Source organism: Lepus europaeus, chromosome 12 (genome assembly GCF_033115175.1).
Source record: "Lepus europaeus isolate LE1 chromosome 12, mLepTim1.pri, whole genome shotgun sequence".
In the NCBI taxonomy this organism is placed as follows: domain Eukaryota; kingdom Metazoa; phylum Chordata; class Mammalia; order Lagomorpha; family Leporidae; genus Lepus; species Lepus europaeus.
The window spans coordinates 100,392,173-100,411,248 of NC_084838.1; the positions used below are offsets into that span (position 1 = coordinate 100,392,173).

Here is a 19,076-nt window from a genome sequence, read left to right on the forward strand (position 1 = left end):
GGGAACTGGAGTGGAAATAGAGCAGCCAGGACTTGAACCAGAGCCCACATGGGATGCCGGCATCACAGGCAGTAGCTTAACCTGCTAGGCCACAATGCTGGTGCCATATCAAACATTTACATCAGTATTACTTTTATACAGAGCTAACATAAAAAACATAAAAGATACTTAGAAATCTTAATCCTTGTGGATTTTTTTTTACAAAGAAACTCCAAATAGCACAGTAAAGAAATAAGAGATAGTTCTAAAATCACACAGTAACCAGTTTTGCAATACTAGTAATAATTTTGCTAGCATAATTCTCAAATTCACGTAACAAAGAATCTTAAAATATCATGACAAATTTTTCCTCCCAACATTCCAATGTTTATCTGCGTTGGAGAAGAACAATAAAATTCCAAAGGAAATACCACTTGTTTACTTTGCAGTGTATCCTATTAGGTTTTATCTTTGTCTATTGGGCAGTAATTATCAAGCAGAATTCAAATTTCTAATTGTATTAGCTTTATGTCACCAAAATAAACATTGTTGCAACTAAATATTCATCTCATTTGCATTCTAGTAAAGTTCCTTCAAATAAACAGCTCTTGAATTTATCTTTCTTCCTTAAAGCTGCTCAAATCTCTCAATTCAATATCCATCTAACACCTTGCTTTCATTTCTTGAAAAAAAAAAAAAAAACCCTTCACTTTACTATCTTCCTATTAAATAAGTATTTACAATTCACTTGTGAATTTACTATAATTTGCTAGAAACTTAAATAAGAACCAAAGGGGAATAATCCTTCCCTTTCAAGAAACTCAATCTGTTTTTTCACACACACGTGTAATACAATACTAGAAAGAAGCAAGCTTCGGGAATAGCAAAACACCAGACGTTACGTCAAAGTATTTCTCAATTTCACACCTGCTTTAAGTTCATCACACTGGAACATGTTCAGAGCCATACTGCCTACCTGCATCAGCTCTGGACCGCTGGCCAGGTGTCTTTCCGAATGGGGTCTTCATTCATCTGCATTTAAGTGAGCAGCAGAGCTGCTGGACTAGGGTGAAAATTCAATATCCTCCAATTTGAAACTTTCCAAAGAATTTCAGTGTTCTCATTAATCCACTATCCAAATGTTTCCTTTGCAAGTTCAACAAAACTCCATGAAATCACAAGCACTCTGTAAAATAGTGAAAACAGTTCATTACTAGAGCATCACGAGAGTAAAAAGCACACCAGGGGAGCTATGAAACATAACATTTTAAATATAAGTATTCGCTAAAATGCACTTTCCCACAAATCAATTAATTTTATTTCCCTAAGACCTATGCTGATCCTAAACCGGAACAAAGCAGAAGGGAGAAAAGCAGACAACAGAGCCTGTAAGAGGGACACAACACACTCTACCCCTCTCTCTCTCTCTCTCTCTAATTTTTTTCTCCCAACTCCATTTCTACTTTGCTTACAACCTAAAGCACTAAAATATGATTAAAAAAACACATACAGAATTCCACTTCAAATTTACAGTCTCAGTTCTCAAATGAGGAAAACTAAAGACTCCTCACTCATAGCACCACCCAACAGAGCCAACTGCTGAGCCCTTGTTGCTCCTGTGAATTAACTGGTCCTTGGGCCATGTTAAGTTACTCCATACCATCTGAATGAATGACCCTCTCACTACTAGAATACTCTCATCGGCAAACATTTAACATTGGACTACCTACCAATTTTATAAAATTCCCGTGACTCCATTCCCTTTCTCAGCTCCTCTTCAAAATCTCCTTCAAAGATTAAGGAAAATTTTCATCTACACAAATTAACCTAACAAATTTGTCCTGTGGTGTTAAACACTTTAGCTTACTAATATTCAAAACTGCACACCCTTCTCACTAGCAGATATAAGCTTATCTCAGAAATAATTTTCTGCAGTTTCCCAGGTCATTAAAATTTTCAAGTTGAAAATGTTAGTGAAGTTTAAAAATTATTAAGATGGGGTGAGCACTTGGTACAGTGCTTAAAGATGCCATTTAGGGACACCTGTTTCCCTTTCAGAGCGCCTAAGTTCAGGTCCCATCTCTGCTTCTGTTTCCAGCTTCAAGCACTTGGGACCCTGACACCCATGTGGGAGACCCATACTGAGATCCTAGTACCTGGCTTCAGCCTGGACCAGCCCGAGCTGTTCCAGGATTTGGGGAGCGAACCAGCAGATGGGAATTATTTCTCAAATAAAAGTTAAAATAAAAGTTAAAAATAGAACTAGCATTGTGGTACAGTGTAGGTAAGCCACCACTTACAATGCCAGCATCCCACATGAGTGCTGGTATGAGTCCTGGCCACTTCACTTCCAATGCAGCTTCCTATGAATGTGCCTGAGAAAGCAGTGGGAAATGGTACAATTACCTGGACGCCTGCCATCTCCATGGGAGACCCAGATGAAGCTCCAGGCTCCTGGCTTCAGTCTGGCCCAGCCCTGACTGCTGTGGCCATTTGGGGAGTGAACCAGCAGATGAAAGAACTCTCTCTCTGTCTTAACACTGCCTTTCAAATAAATAAATAAACTTTAAATACATACGTAAAAGATAGCCTTGACTAGGGGGTGGGAGATGTTGCTCAAATATCTTTTTTTTTTTTTTAATTTTTTGACAGAGTAGACAGAGAGTTAGAGAGAGAGAGAAAGGTCTTCCTTTGCCGTTGGTTCACCCTCCAATGGCCGCCGCGCCGCCGGCGCGCTGTGGCCGGTGCACCGTGCTGATCCAATGGCAGGAGCCAGGTGCTTCTCCTGGTCTCCCATGGGGTGCAGGGCCCAAGTACTTGGGCCATCCTCCACTGCACTCCCGGGCCACAGCAGAGAGCTGGCCTGGAAGAGGGGCAACCGGGACAGAATCCGGTGCCCTGACCGGGACTAGAACCCGGTGTGCCGGCGCCGCAAGGCGGAGGATTAGCCTAGTGAGCCGCGGCGCCGGCTCAAATATCTTTTTTTTTAAAGATTTTATTTATTTATTTGAGAGGCAGAGTTACAAACAAAGAAAGGGAAAGACAGAGCGAAAGGTCTTCCATTCACTGGTTCACTCCTCAAACGGCCACAATGACTAAAGCTGCACCTATCTGAAGCCAGGATCATCTTCCGGGTCTCCCACATGGTTGCAGGGGCCCAAGCACTTGGGCCATCTTCTGCTGCTTTCCCAGGCCATAGAGAGAGCTGGACAAGAAGTGGAACAGCTGGAAATCGAACCAGTGCCCCTAAATAAATAAATCTTAAACAAATTAAAAAAAAAATAAAAAAACAGGGAACAGAAAGAAGATTCTAGCTTTTCCTCTGCTAAGTCTATCTTTATTAAATACAACAAAGTATTACTGCTTGCAATTTTGCTAAACAATCTAAAATGTGTCACACATTTAAGCTTTAAAATCTCAAGTTCTCTTTCTTTATAACAATCTTAAAGGGAATCAAAAAAAATTTCTCGACTACTTACCACAAAAAGGAATGTTTACTGAGTACTCACTGTCAAGCACTGTTGTAAGTGCTTTACCTGTATTAACGCTGACTCCTTGGGATATTTAAAAACTGCATCTCTGGAGTTAAAATAACGTGGTCAAACTCATACACTGCAAGGAGCACTGCTGATAGATCTCCTATTTTAAAAATAAGCACACAGATTGCTCCCACAAAGGACAGGGTACCACAGAAATCATTGATAATGTACTGTGTCCAAAAAAAGGTTAAGAAATGAATATTTCAGTATTTCAGATATAAAAGCAGTATAACCTCAAAGCAGAAACTACATATCACAATGTTTGTTGCCAAGGTCGGCACTGTGGCGAAGCAGATGAAGCGCCACTTGTAAAGCCAGCACCCCATATGGGCGCTCGGTCAAGTCCTGGGTACTACTATACCAGTCCAGTTCCCTGTTACTGTGCCTAAGAAAGCACCAGATGTTGGCTCAAGTCCTTAGGCCCCTGCACCTACGTGACAGACTGGGAAGAAGCTCCTGGCTTTGGTCTGGTCTAGTCCAGCCAATGTGGTCATTTGGGGAGTGAACCAGCAGATGCAAGATTTCTCTGTCTCTCCCTCTCTGTGTAACTCTTTTCAAACCATACTGTAATGAAAACTGGAGTCTCAGCTGCTCCACTTCCAGTCCAGCTCCCTGCTAATGTGCAGTGGAAGGTGGTCAAGTACTTGCATCCCTGCCATCCATGTAGGAGGGCCCAGATGGAGTTCCCAGCAAAGATCTCTCTCCCTGTTTCAAATAAATAAATTAAAAAAAAAAAAAAAAAAGCCACAGTATCTGGAATCTAAGGCAACTTTTGAAAGGCCTAACATGAAAAATGATAGGACAGCAAAACATCAGCAAATAAATCCTGACAGATAAGTTGGGCCACTTCAATTTTCTTACGTACAGGAAATTTCAAAGTCTAGGAATGAGGCTGACCCTGCTCCCTGTTAATGCACCATGGAAGGCAGCGAAGATGGCCCAAGTACTTGGCTCCTGCCACCCAAGTAGGAGATCTGGATGGAGTTCCTGGCTTCTGGCTTTAACTTGGACCAGCCCTGGCCACTGTGGTCATTTCAGGAGTGAACCAGAGTACAGAAAGCAGATAACACTCTCTCTTTCAAATAAATATTCTTTTTTAAAAATTAAATAAAAGTCTAAGAAAGATTATGTAAAGGAATAAGAGTAGCCAAAGTCAGAACTGATCTGATTACAGCATCCCAGTGGTTTACCACAGAGGTACTTAAAAGCCTGCAGCTTATTCCTAAAATATTATTAAAAATAAGCAGAGACAGGATGACAGGGACCAGTGCTGTGGCACAGCCCAATAAGCTACTCCTTGCCATATCCACATCCTGTATCAAAGTATTGGCTTGAGTCCATCCTGCTCTGCTTCTAATCCAGCTTCCTGCTATGTGCCTGGGAAGGCAGCAGAAGATGAAAATGTCTCAAGTATGTGGGCCCCCAGGCACCCATGTGGGAGACTAGCATGAACTTTTCTGGCTCCTGTCAAATCCTGGACCATATCCAGCTGTTGCAGCCATTCAGGGAGTGAACCAGCAGATGGAATCTGTCTCTCTTTCTCTCTCTGTTACTCTTTCAAATAGATAAATCTTGAAAGAAAGAAAATATGGCAAAATACTTGAAATTCCTGTTATCTAGATGGTGAGAATACATGTTTAATTGCCTAGTTCAGCTTCTCTATATGTTTGAAAATCTTCATGCTAAAACATTGAGAAAAAGAATCAATTTTTTTTTACATTTCTAATTCTGGAAAGAAAACTCACTGGGAATACAATCAACTTTCCTAGGTACCTAAAAGAACTTATTAGAAATTCCAATTTAAAATACTGCAATTAATAAAACCTAAGAAAAGTGTTCTAGAGGCCTCTGATACAGGATAAAACCTCACTCAAAGATTAAAATGAAGGGCTCAAAGGCTGGCACCACGGCTCACTAGGCTAATCCTCCACCTGCGGCGCCGACACACCAGGTTCTAGTCCCACTCAGTGTGCCAGATTCTGTCCTGGTTGCTCCTCTTCCAGTCCAGCTCTCTGCTGTGGCCCAGGAAGGCAGTGGAGGATGGCCCAAGTGCTTGGGCCTTGCACCCGCACGGGAGACCAGGAGGAAGCACCTGGCTCCTGATCGGCACAGCGCGCTGGCCATGGCGGCCATTTGGGGGGTGAACCAACGGAAGGAAGACCTTTCTCTCTCTAACTCTGCCTGTCCAAAAAAAAAACTATTGAAAATGAGAGGCTCAACTGTAATAAAACACTGTTAATCAGCATTTGTCTACCTAAGGATTTTGGCAAAGTAGCTATCATACATATCAAGTACATATGAAGGCCTCGAATCCTTGTATCGATTTAAACAAAATTATTAAAGAGCGCAAACCACTAACCACGTTTTAATAAGGAAACTCTCAAAAAATCACTCAAACACAGCAACTCCTAAGCAGACATTTTACTAGGTCTCACCAGACACACAGCCTGCCCATCCAGGAGCTCAGACAACACAGGCTAGTTACATGGCCACCCTGCACCTCCGTCCTTCCAACATCAAACTGTGAAAGCAGAACTGGTGACTATTGCATAACAAGAGCTTGGCTGGCCTTTTTGTCCCAGTTCCTGGGAAGTTCCCACTAATCTGTGAAATTTCATGAGGACAGAAGTGTCTCTGACTCACGGTGGGTCTCTGTAAGTGGCTGTTGCTAACACGCTGACTCAGGGCAGGTGCTGGCCACAATACAAAGATCAACCATGGAATTAGAAGGTTGGGGCCTGAGCCCAGTGACAGCAGTTCAATATCTAGCGAGCAGAGCTGGAGTGCAAGAGCAAGCTAACGGCCAATGTTTCAATCCATTAAGCTGATTTAATGAAACACCAATAAAAACTCTGGACAGAGTCTAACCTGAGCCTCGTCACTGAAAACACCCTGTGCACTGCAGTCACACATCTGCTTCCACAAAAGGAAAGAATGTCACACATGGGGACTCTCCCAGACCTTGCCCCATGTCACTTCTGTCAATCATCCTGATTTGTATCCTTACATCGCAATAATAAAACTATACTTCTATGTACCGCACTGTCTTAAGTTCTGTAAGTCATTTTAGGTGAGTTACCAAATGAGGGGGTTGTGAGAACCCACACTTGTGTTAGCTGGCCAGAAGTTCAGTTTACCAGGACCCCTCAACTTGCAGCTGGTGTCTAAAGTGAGAGCAGTCATGTGGCCACTCTGGGTACTCAGTATCTAAAGTGCACTGAAAGGGCACACACATCTACAAGGGTCTCTACCACTCCCTACCAACAACTATCTGATCAATATGTAAAAGAAGATAAGTCAAAGGTCACAACACAATTATTTTTCAAATAAGCAAAGTCTTCATTTTAATATTGTAGAAAACAAAATTTGAATTGTCTGTGAACAATACTGTCTTGTCATCTAAAGGATTAAGAAAGAAGCCACAGTACTACACTGAACAACACAGTAACATGTTTCTAACTATTTGAATGTAATTGGTGAGGCCAGCACCACGGCATAGAAGGCTAAGCCTCTGCCTGCAGTGCTGGCATCCCATGTGCTTGCAGCTTCATGTCCCAGTGGCTCCACCCCTGATCCAGCTCCCTGCTAATGTGTCTGGGAAAGTCCAAGTACTTGTGGGAAACTGGGAAGGAGCTCCAGGCAACCAACTTTGGTGTGGCCCAGCCCTGGCTGTTGTGGCCATTTGGGGAATGAACCAGTGGAGGTAGGATATATCTCTTCTCTCTCTCCAATCTCTGCCTTTCAAATAAATAAATAATTCTTTAAAAATAAAAACAAATAATTGGTTTCCTTTGCAATCCTGTGTATTTTATTCATTGTGCTCAGAAAAATTCCAAAAAGGTATTCATAGGTTTCAGTAGATTGCCAAAAGATCTGAGGCAAAAACCACCTTTGCCTAAAGCCAAGGAAAACAAAGCCCTCTGCATCCCTGATGGGTTTGTGAGGACCACATTCAAGCACCAATGTGAAAAATGGCCAACTCCTGGTAATAATGGACTAGTAATTCAGACAATCGTCCCAACAGCAACAAAATCAAAATAAAATTTAAAAGAATACTCCCGGGGCCAGCGCTGTGCCATAGCAGGTAAAGCCGCCGCCTGCAGTGCCAGCATCCATTATGGGCACCAGTTCGAGTCCCAGCTGTTCCTCTTCCAATCCGCTCTCTGCTGTGGCCTGGGAAAGCATAAAATGGCCCAAGTCCTTGGGTCCCTGCACCCACGTGTAAGACCCAGAAGAAGCTCCTGGTCCTGGCTGCTGATCAGTCCAGCTCCAGCCATTGCAGCCAATTGGGGAGTGAACCAAAGAATGGAAGATCTCTCTCTCTCTCTCTGCCTCTCCTAACTCCGACTTTCAAATAAATAAATAAATCTTTAAAAAAAAAAAAAAAAAAAAAAAAAAAAAAAAAAAAAAAGAATGCTCTTAACACTAACTATCAGGGGCCATCGCTGTGGCGCAGTGGGTTAACGTCCTGGCCTGAAGCACCAGCATCCCATATGGGCACTGGTTCGAGACCTGGCTGCTCCACTTCCAATCCAGCTCTCCGCTATGGCCTGGGAAAGCAACAGAATATGGTCCAGGTCCTTGGGCCACTGCACCCGCATGGGAGACCCAGAAGAAGCTCCTGGCTTTGGATTGGCACAGCTCCGGCAGTTGCGGCCAACTGAGGAGTGTACCATCGGATGGAAGACCTCTCTCTCTCTCTCTCTCTCCCTTTCCCTGTGTAACTTTTTCAAAGAAATAAATAAATCTTTAAAAAAAAAAAAAAGTAACCATCAGGAATCGAGTTTCTCACAGAGATATTTAATTGCAAGTCAATGAAATCAAATAGATGAGGAGCTTAGACCATCTTGTCATGAGAAGGAAACTATCAAAGACCATCCAAGAAATTATAACAAAAGGTTTCTCTTGTGTTCTTTTCTGGATTCTTTATTGTGGATGAAAATTTCCATGACAAAAAAATGAACACAGACCCTAAACATATGCTTGAAGGCAACAAAGCACCTGGAGATAGAGGCAGAATCTAAGGCAGGCAGCCCTGCTGTTCACACAGCTTTCATCCCTGAGAACAACTGCCACATGCTGGAGGGCAGCTGAGAGGCTGACAGCTTGGCAAGGCTAAGAAACAGAGGGCTGCAAACCAGGGACTCCCAGCAGAGGCTCTGGTAAACCCATCTCACTTTGAGCTGGAACTCAAACTGCTGGAACTTAAAATCTGCGGGAAAGGGGAAATCCCACGTTCTAAGTATAGGTTCAACCTCAGCTCATTTTTATTCTCCAAACTTAACTAGGTGATCCCAGACTATACACTCACTTAAGATGCCCAGAGAAGTAAACATAATTATAACCTAGGCCCTAATTATTCAAATAGTATTTGAAATATAATCTAAAATGTACATGCATACACACACACACACACACAAAAGGCCCACAAAAAGACAAAATAAGTAAAAAGCCAGCAGAGAACAAATATGAAAAAAAAAAAAAACACACACCCAATGGACTAACGGAAATTGCAAAATGGTACTTTTTAAAATTGTGAAACACCACAACATGACAGGGTTTGCAGTCTTACTCTTCCTGAAAATTTTTTTAAAGATCTTCATTAATTTATTTGAAAGGCAGTTACAGTGGAGCAAGAGAGAACACACGAGCAAGCGACAAAGACATCTGCCAGTTCACTCCCTGAAAGGCCACAATGGCCAGGCTGAAACCAGGAGCATGGAAGGCCATCCAGGTCTCCCATGTGAGTGGCAGAGGACCATTCACTCGGACCATCTTCCAGTGCTTTTCCAGGAGACTTAGTAGGGGATCGAAAGTGAAGCAGCTGGGACTCAAACCAGCGCTCATATGGGATGCTGGCATTGCAGGAGGCAGCTTAACCCACTGTGCCACAAAACCAGCCCTGCAAAATGATACTTTCAGGTAGTTAGAAGGATTACACATGTATAAAGAAAATGACAAATAGCTCCAATTATGATGTTTAGAGAGATAAAATGTAAGATTGAGAATTTAATAGAAGCCTATCAAATAATCAGATAGTCCAGAAATGAAAAACAAAATTTAATGGATGGGATTAATAGCAATTTAATCTTGTTAAAAATTAGCAAAGAAAATATTCAGAATGAAGCAGAGGGTAAGCTAATTAAGAAGGTCTAACATGCATTGAAAGGGATTCTCACACAAAAAGAAATATTTGAAAATAACACCTACACATTTCTCAAACCTAACAAAAGGTATTTCCCTAGATTCAACAACATACACACACACACACACACACACCTAGTTACATCACAGGAAAGTGGCTGAAAGCCAAAGATGGGGGAAAAAAACATAAAAGCCTGTAGTAAGAGAGTCCATTAATGGACCAAATGTTGAACTGTCAGTAATTCAATAACTTTTTTTCAACAACTCAGAAGAAAATTAAACTTAGAATTCTTTATACATCGAATAATATGCCTCCAAAGATCAACTTGAGACACTAACACTCAGAGAATCTATCAGAAGTCATTCAACAGGGGTAGACATTGTGTCACAGATGGCTAAGCAGCCACATACAGCACCTCCATCTCCTATGGGAGTAATGAGTCAAATCCTGGCTACTCCATTTTTGATACTGCCTTACTTGGTAAGGCAGTGATAACAGGTCACATACTTGAGTTCCTGTTCCAACCCACATGGGAGACTGGATGGAGTTCCTGGAAGTCCTAGCTTTGGCCAGGCCCAGCTCTGGCTATTATAACCATTTGGGGAGTAAACCACAGGGTGGAAAATAATCTTTCTCTCCACCCCAACTCTGTCTCTCCGGCTTTCAATTAACAAATAAATTGTTTTAAATCACTCAACAAGTGGGGACCTTAAAGGGTGTTCACCAGGCAAATGTTCCAAGATCAAGGATCAAAGTTATAGCAAAGAATAAAGATCAATAAAAACAGCAACTTCTTATGTTAATATAAATGGTTAACTATATAAATTAATGTCTTAAAAAATACAAAGAATTTAAAAAGTATAATAGTGGCAAGTAAATAAAATTAAAACTAAACTGGAGCTGGCGCCACGGCTCACAAGGCTAATCCTCCACCTGTGGTGCCGGCACCCTGGGTTCTAGTCCCAGTCGGGGCACCAGATTCTGACCCGGTTGCTCCTCTTCCAGTCCAGCTCTCTGCTGTGGACCGGGAAGGCAGTGGAGGATGGCCCAAGTGCTTGGACCCTATACCGCATGGCAGACCAGGAGGAAGCACCTGGCTCCTGGCTTTGGATCGGCGCAGCTCTGGCCGTGGTGGCCATTTGGGGGGTGAATCAACAGAAGGAAGACGTTTCTCTTTGTCTCTCCCTCTCTCACTGTCTAACTCTGTCAAATTAAAAAAAGAAAGAAATTTAAAAGATTAAAACTAAATGGACTTTACAGAAGAAGGGGAGAGTGCCAAATAATATTAGATCTGGTAAGTTAAAGATGCAAAGTTTAAGTAACTTCCAAGTCAACAGAGGAAAAAATAAAGCAAGGACCCACAAGGTCAGAAAGGACAGAAAAAGGCACACAAAATAAATACAGAAACCATTTATTAACTGGTTTAAACCCAATTTTACTATTTTGTAAAATGCCAAGAGAAAATGTCGTAATCAAATCACATACTGTCAAATTTATAAATTCTACTGTGTACATTCATAAATCATTTAAGGTGAGCAAAGTTGTGGCAGAGTGGCTGAGAGAGTCTCCCTCTGTCTCCAACCCAGCTCTCTGCTAATGAGTGTGGGAGGCAACAGATAACAGGGCAAGTACTTGGGCCCCTGCCAACCATGTGAGAGACCAGGATGAAGTTCCTAATCCCTGGCTTTGTGGGCACTTTGGGAGTAAACCAGCAGACAGAAGATATCTGTCTCTTTCTCTCTCTGATCCCTGTCATCCAAATCTGTCACTCTTTCATATATATAAATAAATATTTAGGGGGAAAAAAGACTAATTCAAAACACAAGTATATAGAGAGATTATAATAAAGGGTAGGGGGATAAGTGCTGTGGCACCATTGTTAAAGTCCTAGCCTCCAGTGCTGACATCCCATACTGGTGCCAGTTCCAGTCCCAAATGCTCCACTTCCTATCCAGCTCTCTGCTGGATAGGAGACCCAAAAGAAGCTCCTGGTTCCTGCTTTCAGATCTGCTTAACTCCAGCCATTGTGGTCAACCGGGGAGTGAACCAGCATATTGGAAGACCATTCTCTCTCTCTCTCTCTCTCTCTTTCTACCTCTCTCTGTAACTCTTTCAAATAAAGAAGTATTTTTTAAAAAAAGATTAAGATGGCCGAGTAGGGAGGGAGCTTACTGCTCTAGCCTAGGAGAAAGTTTAAAAAAAGAGGAAACTATGCAAATTAGAGGGACACAACGAACCTACGTAGATGCCCACAACTCAGGACTCCAGCAACCAGAAGACTCCACACCAATGTAGGAGAGTGAGGTCAGACCAGACTGCAGCAGCTCAAGCCACTGCTGATAAAGCTGCAGGAAGAGCCTAGAGGGACTCCAGCTTGGAACCCCATGGGAGACAACGTACCTGACAAACTAGAGGAGAAAAAAAAAGGAGAAACACGTTTCTCTCTGTCCAATCACCCTTCAACGGCATCCTCTAACAACCTGATAAGAGAGTGGGCACCATTTTGGACGTATGTTAACAGCTGTGCCAGCTCATGTTCTCGCCCAGCAACCAACAGAGTGGAGACTCCTGAGTCAGGTGTGGAGAGCTGACAAAGACTGAGTGCTGACTGAAGGAGGCTTGTGTTGCAAGGACTGTGAAAAAAACCGAGGCTGAATGGGAGGGCTCACAGTGTGGCTGGGACTTTGGGCAGTCACTGTGGGAGGCTCCACATGCTCAGGGTTCCCTGGCTACCTGGTGAGGGACATTGCTGGGGAATCTTGGGGCAGAGCAGGCAAGTATTATACCCACTGGAGCTAGTGCCCAGGCACTGGTCTCATTTGAGGAGAGGAGCTCAGCAGAGCAGAATAAACCTTCCTTCTGATAAGAGAGAGAGAGAATTCACTGAAAGCAGATACTCCACTAATCTACAGAGGGATAGTATGAAGATAAAAGCTACCACAAGTATCTCCACAAATGCTGAATAACAAACACACCACCTCAAGAAACAAGAATAAGGAAGACAACATGTCGCCCCCGAAAGGACACTTCAATACTAGATTGCGAAAATGATGAGACTGAAGAAATGCCAGAAATGGAATTCAAAAAATTGATCATAAGATACATAGAAGTAACCAGAAGCAACTACATGAACTAATGAAATAGTCATGACATGAAAGAAAATTTCTCTCACAAAATTGAGATCTTTAAAGAAAAATCAAAATGAAATCTTGGAAATGAAAAATTCAATAGAACAAATAAAAAATGCAGCAGAAAGCCTTAACAACAGAAGTCGATGTAACTTAAGAAGACAAAGTGGGGCCGGCACTGTGGTATAGCAGGTAAAGCCACCGCTTGCAGTGCTGGCATCCCACAAGGGCACCAGTTCATGTCCAGGATGCTTCCCTTAAAATCCAGCTCTCTGCTATGGCTAGGGAAAACAATAAAAGGTGGCCCAAGTCCTTGGGCCCCTGCACCTGCATGGGAGACTCAGAGGAAGCTCCTGGCTCCTGGCTTTGGATCAGCACAACTCCAGTCATCACAGCCAATTGGTGAGTGAACCAGAGGATGGAAGACCCTCCCCCCGCCTCTCCTTCTCTTTCTGTGTCATTCTTTCAAATAAATAAATAAATCTTCAACAAAAAATAAAGAAGATTCTAAAATGTGCACCAGAGAAACACCAGATTACTTTCAGAGCATCTCCAACTAGACTCACAGCAGACTTCTCATTAGAAACCCTACAGGCTAGGAGAGAAGGGTGAGATGTATTCTAAGTCTTAAGAGAAAAAAACTGTCAACCCATACTATATCCTGCAAAACTCTCATTTATGAATGAAGGTGAATAAAGACCTTCCTCAACAAACAGAAATTCAAAGAATTTGTCATCACCCATCCAGCCCTGCAAAAGATGCTTAAGGATGTTCTACACACAGAAACAGAACCACGGTCAACACTACGAAAGAAAATTACAAAACCTTAAAGAAAGAAACAGAAGAATATACAAAAAAGTGGAAAAAAATCTTCCATGTTCACGGATTAGAAGAATCATCATCAAAATGACCATTCTTCCGAAAGCAATTTACAGATTCAATGTGATACCAATTAAAGCACCAAAGACATTCTTCTCTGATCTAGAAAAAAAATGATGCTGAACAAAAACAAAGCCAGAGGCATCATAATACCAGATTTCAAGACATACTACAAGTCAGTTATAATCAAAACAGCCTTGAACTGGTACAAAAACAGATGGATAGCCCAGCGGAACAGAATAGAAATGCCAGAAATCAATCCAAGCGTCTACAACCAACTTATATTTGACCAAGGAGCTAAAACCTTTCCCTGTAGCAAAGACAGTCTCTTCAATAACTGCAGGCGAGGATGTGGGGGAAAAGGTACCCTAATCCACTGTTGGTGGAATGTAAACTGGTAAAGCCACTATGGCAATCAGTTTGGAGATAGCTCAGAAATCTGAATATATACCTACCATATGACACAGTCATCCCACTCCTGGGAATTTATCTAAGGGAAATGAAATCCATAAATAAAAGAGTTATCTGCACTCCCATGTTTACTGCAGCTCAATTCACAATAGCTAAGACATAGAATCAACCTAAACACCCATCAACTGAAAGACTGGATAAAGAAATTATGGGATATGTACTCTATGGAATACTACATGCAGTAATAAATATATAGATATCTAGATATATATGAATTCAGTCATTTGCAACAAAATGGATGAATTTGAAAAACATCATACTTAGTGAAATAAGCCAGTCCCAAAGGGACAGATACTGTATGTTCTCCCTGATCTGTGATAACTAAAAGAGCACCTAATAGGAAATCTGTAGAAGTGAAATTGACACTTGGAGAAGCAAAAACTTGAACAGCCCTTGTCTTGATTATCAAGGAATAGTTTTCTTCTACATACTACTTGTTGAACTCCTTAACATAAAGTTAATCATAGGTGTATAAAATCAATTAAAAATGGATCACCATAAAAAAATAAGAGTGGGAATAAGAGAGGGAGGAGAAAGTTTGTAACTGTAAAGCTGTATAGTACTGCATACATTGTATGACTTACTTCTAAGGGTACAGCACAGGACCCCAAATCCCATTAAGCTCAGTGATAAAAACGCCATCTTAAATGTTAAAGTGACAATATTACGTGTTAAAGTGATCATATAGACAGGATTAAGTGTAAAAGGGATCATACATAAGATCTATAATTAATAGAATTAAAAAGGAGAGAATGTTCCTACATGGGAAGCAATCCATACAGGAGACTCATAGAACAACAACTGCTTTAAGTAGCACTCTGACCTCAGAATCAGCCCTTAAGGCATTCTGGTCTGGCTGAAAAGCCCATGAGAGCATTTCAGGCATGGAAAGCCAAGAGACACTGTGGCAAAAAAATGTCTTACATGAAGGATCTCTGTAAGAGAAACCCTAGTGGGAAAGAAGTAGCCATCAAAGAAGGATGTACTTTTCTCTGAAGGGAGGAGAGAGCTTCCACTTTGCTTATGGCCTTGTCTAAACACTAACAGAGATTGGAGATTCAAAAGGCTTCTATAGCCTTGGCACCTCATGCTAAGAGTTTCAGGTGACCAGTGACATCATACGTAAGTGTTAATTTTTTTTAAAGATTTATCTTGGGCTGGCACCGTGGCTCAATAGGCTAATCCTCCACCTTGTGGCGCCGGCACCCTGGGTTCTAGTCCCGGTCGGGGCACCGGATTCTGTCACAGTTGCTCCTCTTCCAGTCCAGCTCTCTGCTGTGGCCCTGGAGTGCAGCAGAGGATGGCCCAAGTGCTTGGGCCCTGCACCCGCATGGGAGACCAGGAGAAGCACCTGGCTCCTGCCTTCGGATCAGCGCGGCGCGCCGGCTGCAGCGTGCCGGCCTCAGCGGCCACTGGGGGAGTGAACCAACAGAAAAGGAAGACCTTTCTCTCTGTCTCTCTCTCACTGTCCACTCTGCCTGTAAAAAAAAAAAAAAAAAAAAAAAGATTTATCTTATTTATTTGAGAGGTAGAGTGACAGTGAGAGGAAGAGACAGAGAGAAAGGTCTTCCATCCACTGGTTCACTCCACAAATGGCCACAACAGCCAGAGCTGCGCTGATCAGAAGTCAGGAGCCCGATGCTTATTTCCAGTTTCCCATGCGGGTGCAGGGGCCCAAACACTTGGGCCATCTTCCACTGCCTTCCCAGACCATGGCAGAGAGCTGGATCAGAAGAGGAGCAGCCAGGACTAGTACCAGTGCCCATATGGGATGCCGGCGCCGCAGGCAGAGGATTAACCTACTGCGCCACAGCATCAGCCCCCCAAGTGTTAATTGTTATTAGCAACAGGAGCCACTGTGCACTAACTTCTCATGCAGGGACCTCTGTCCTCATTGAGTTGCATTAGGGGTTAAATATAAAACTTGTTCTGAAACCGTTTGTGTGTGTGTGTGCGTGCGTGTGCAAACTGTTGAAATCTTCACCTAGTATAGAGTTCGTCTTCTGTGTATAAAGCTAAATGAAAATGAATCTTAATGGAAAATGGTACTGGGAATGGGAGAGGGGGGAGGAGGAGGAAGAAGAAAAAGAGGGGTGAGGTTGCGGGTAGGGTGGGAAGAATCACTATATTCCTAAAGTTGTACTTATAAAATTTGTATTCATTAAATAAAAGGCTTCTTTGGGGGAAAATAAATAAAATTAAATTCATTGAATTTTAAAAAAGAGAAAAAAAGGGTAGGAACAGTCATTTGGTACAGCTGCTTGAGAAGACCACATCTCATGTCAGAGAGCCTGGATTCAAGCCCTAGCTCCACTTATTTTTTTAAGATTTTATTATTTATAATCTGATTAACAGAGAAAGGAGAGATACACACACACACATACAGAGAGAGACAGACAGGAGACAGAGGGGGAGATATGTTGCATCCCACTGGTTCACTCTCCAAATGGCTGAAACGGCCAGGGTTGGGCCAGGCTGAAGCCAGGAGCTTCTTACAGGTCTCCCAGGTGGGTGTGGAGGCCCAAGCATCTAAGCTACCCTCCACTGCTTTCCCAGGCATATCAGCAAGAAGCTGGATAGGAAGTGGAGCAGCTGGAACTTGAATCGGCACCCATATTGGAAGTTGGCACTGCAGGCCATGTCTTTAACTCACTAAACCCCAGCACGCCACCCAGCACCACCACCTCTTGCCAGCTCCATTTTCAATTCCTGCTTTCCAATAATGCACTTTCTGGGAGACAGCAGGTGATAACTCAAGTAACTGAATCCCTGCCATCAACATGATAGACTCAGATTTCACCTGGTTTTGTCCTGGCCCAATCCAGCTGGTGCAGGCATTTGGGGAGTAAACCAACAGATGAAGATCTATGTCTCTCTCTGTCCCTCTCTCTCTGATTTTCAAATAAAAAATGAAAATAAATATAAACCTAAAAAGGAAACATAAGAAAAAGACCCTGAACATACTAACCCAAGGAAAGAGACTGCAGCAATGTTAATATGAAGTTAAGAAAATTTACCTCTAATAATAGTTTTGCCTAAACATGGACACTTAATAGTAATTTAAAAATACTCAAGAGGGGAGCCAGCACTGTGGCACAGAGGGTAAAGCTGTTGTCTTTAGTGCCGGTAACCCATATGGGAGCCAGTTTGAATCCCAGCTGCTCCACTTCCAATCCAACTCTCTACTATGGCCTGGGAAAGCAGAAGATTGTCCAAGTGTTCGGCCCCAGCACCCACGTGGGACACCCTGAAGAAGCTCCTGGCTTCACATGGGCAAGCTCCAGCCATTGCAGCCATTTTGGGAGTGAACCAATGGATGGAAAGTCTTTCTCTGCCTCTCTTTGTAACTAACTCTGCTTTCAAATAAATAAATAAATCTTAAAAAAAAAAAAAAAAAAAAAAAACCTCAAGGGGTTAGTCTCAACTCTACTTATGCACTAAATAACAGATCCTTAAAGTATATATAGCTGGGGCCGGCGCCGTGGCTTAACAGGCTAATCCTCCGCCTTGCAGCGCCGGCACACCGGGTTCTAGTCCCGGTTGGGGCGCTGGATTCTATTCCGGTTGCCTCTCTTCCAGGCCAGCTCTCTGCTGTGGCCCGGGAAGGCAGTGGAGGATGGCCCAAGTCCTTGGGCCCTGTACCCGCATGGGAGACCAAGAGAAGCACCTGGCTCCTGGCTTCGGATCAGCGAGATGCGCCAGCCGCAGCGGCCATAGGAGGGTGAACCAGCGGCAAAAAGGAAGACCTTTCTCTCTCTCTCTCACTGTCCACTCTGCCTGTCAAAAAAAAAAAAAAAAAGTATATATAGCTGCGGCTGGAGCTGTGGCACAGCAAGTTAAAGCCCCAGCTGGCAGTACCGGCATCCCATATGGGCAATGGCTTGAATCCCGGCTGCTCCACTTTCGATCCACCTCTCTGCTATGGCCTGAGAAAGCAGTAGAAGATGGCCCAAGTCCTTGGGTCCCTGCACCCACATGGAGACCCGGAAGAAGCTCTTGGCTCCTGGCTTCAGATCAGCTCAGCTCTGGCTGTTAGAATTATTTGGGGAGTGAACCAGAGGATGGAAGACCTCTCTCTCTCTCTCTCTCTCTGGTTCTACCTCTCTCTGTAACTCTTCCAATAAAATAAAATAAAATGGAACCGAAGCAAAATGTTTTTTAAAATATATATATACTAAAAATTCTAAGAATGATGGAGAACAGACATAAGTAAAACCAGAGCCATTAGCAACATCTCTCAGTAACCAACAGAACTAGTACATTCCAAGAGGAAAAAGTATAGATACAGAAGAATATAACATGATTAACTTGAGCTGACAAACATAGAATACTGCATCCCAAAAATTCAGAAACAATTGCTTTCCAAGTATATACAGAGAATTTGCAATCACTAACCATGTGATGAGCCATAAAGCAAACTTCAAAAAAACCTCATAACCTTAAGTATATAGTATTAAATTTTCTGTCCCCCGGAATAAACAGAAATGGGTGAGAATAAATACATAAACAAATACATAATAGGCAGAACACAGAGGATTCTTAGATCAGTGAAACCATTCTGGGTACATGTCATTTTGTATTTGTACAAGCCCACAGAACCAGGGTCTTTGGATGATGATGATGATGTAGGATGTTAACACAGGTTCATTAGTACTGGATATTGACTGTGCAGAGGTTGTGCCTGTGCAAAGTGTGTAGTGGACATAGACTGTACTTGCTGCACAGTTCTGCTGCAAATCTACAAGTTACTCAAAAAATTTCAAGTCTGTTTAAAAAAAAATCGATCAGTGTTAACATAGTAAGATATGTTATGGTACATAATCTCCCCCACCCCCACCTCACGGACCCCTACACTACAGAAAAAGATCCAAGTGGAAACATGATCACTGTCAGGAAGGAAGGTATGTGGTGAATCTGACCACTGTCAAAAAGACT

At 42.6% G+C, this 19,076-nt stretch overlaps 1 protein-coding gene across 5 annotated transcripts in view; it reads right to left on the reverse strand.

The window, feature by feature from the left end:
* The window catches only part of SPIN1 (spindlin 1), an 83,010-nt gene that overhangs the window by 43,597 nt on the left and 20,337 nt on the right, over positions 1-19,076 (reverse strand). For 4 of the 5 annotated variants that reach the window (XM_062208602.1, XM_062208603.1, XM_062208601.1 and 1 more), the window contains exon 2: positions 956-1,165. The exons of the other annotated variant lie outside the window; for it this stretch is intronic. In XM_062208602.1, coding sequence (XP_062064586.1) covers positions 956-1,007 — 52 coding nt within the window. In that variant the 5' untranslated portion in view covers positions 1,008-1,165. The remainder of the gene's footprint in view (positions 1-955; positions 1,166-19,076) is intronic. 5 annotated transcript variants of the gene reach the window in all.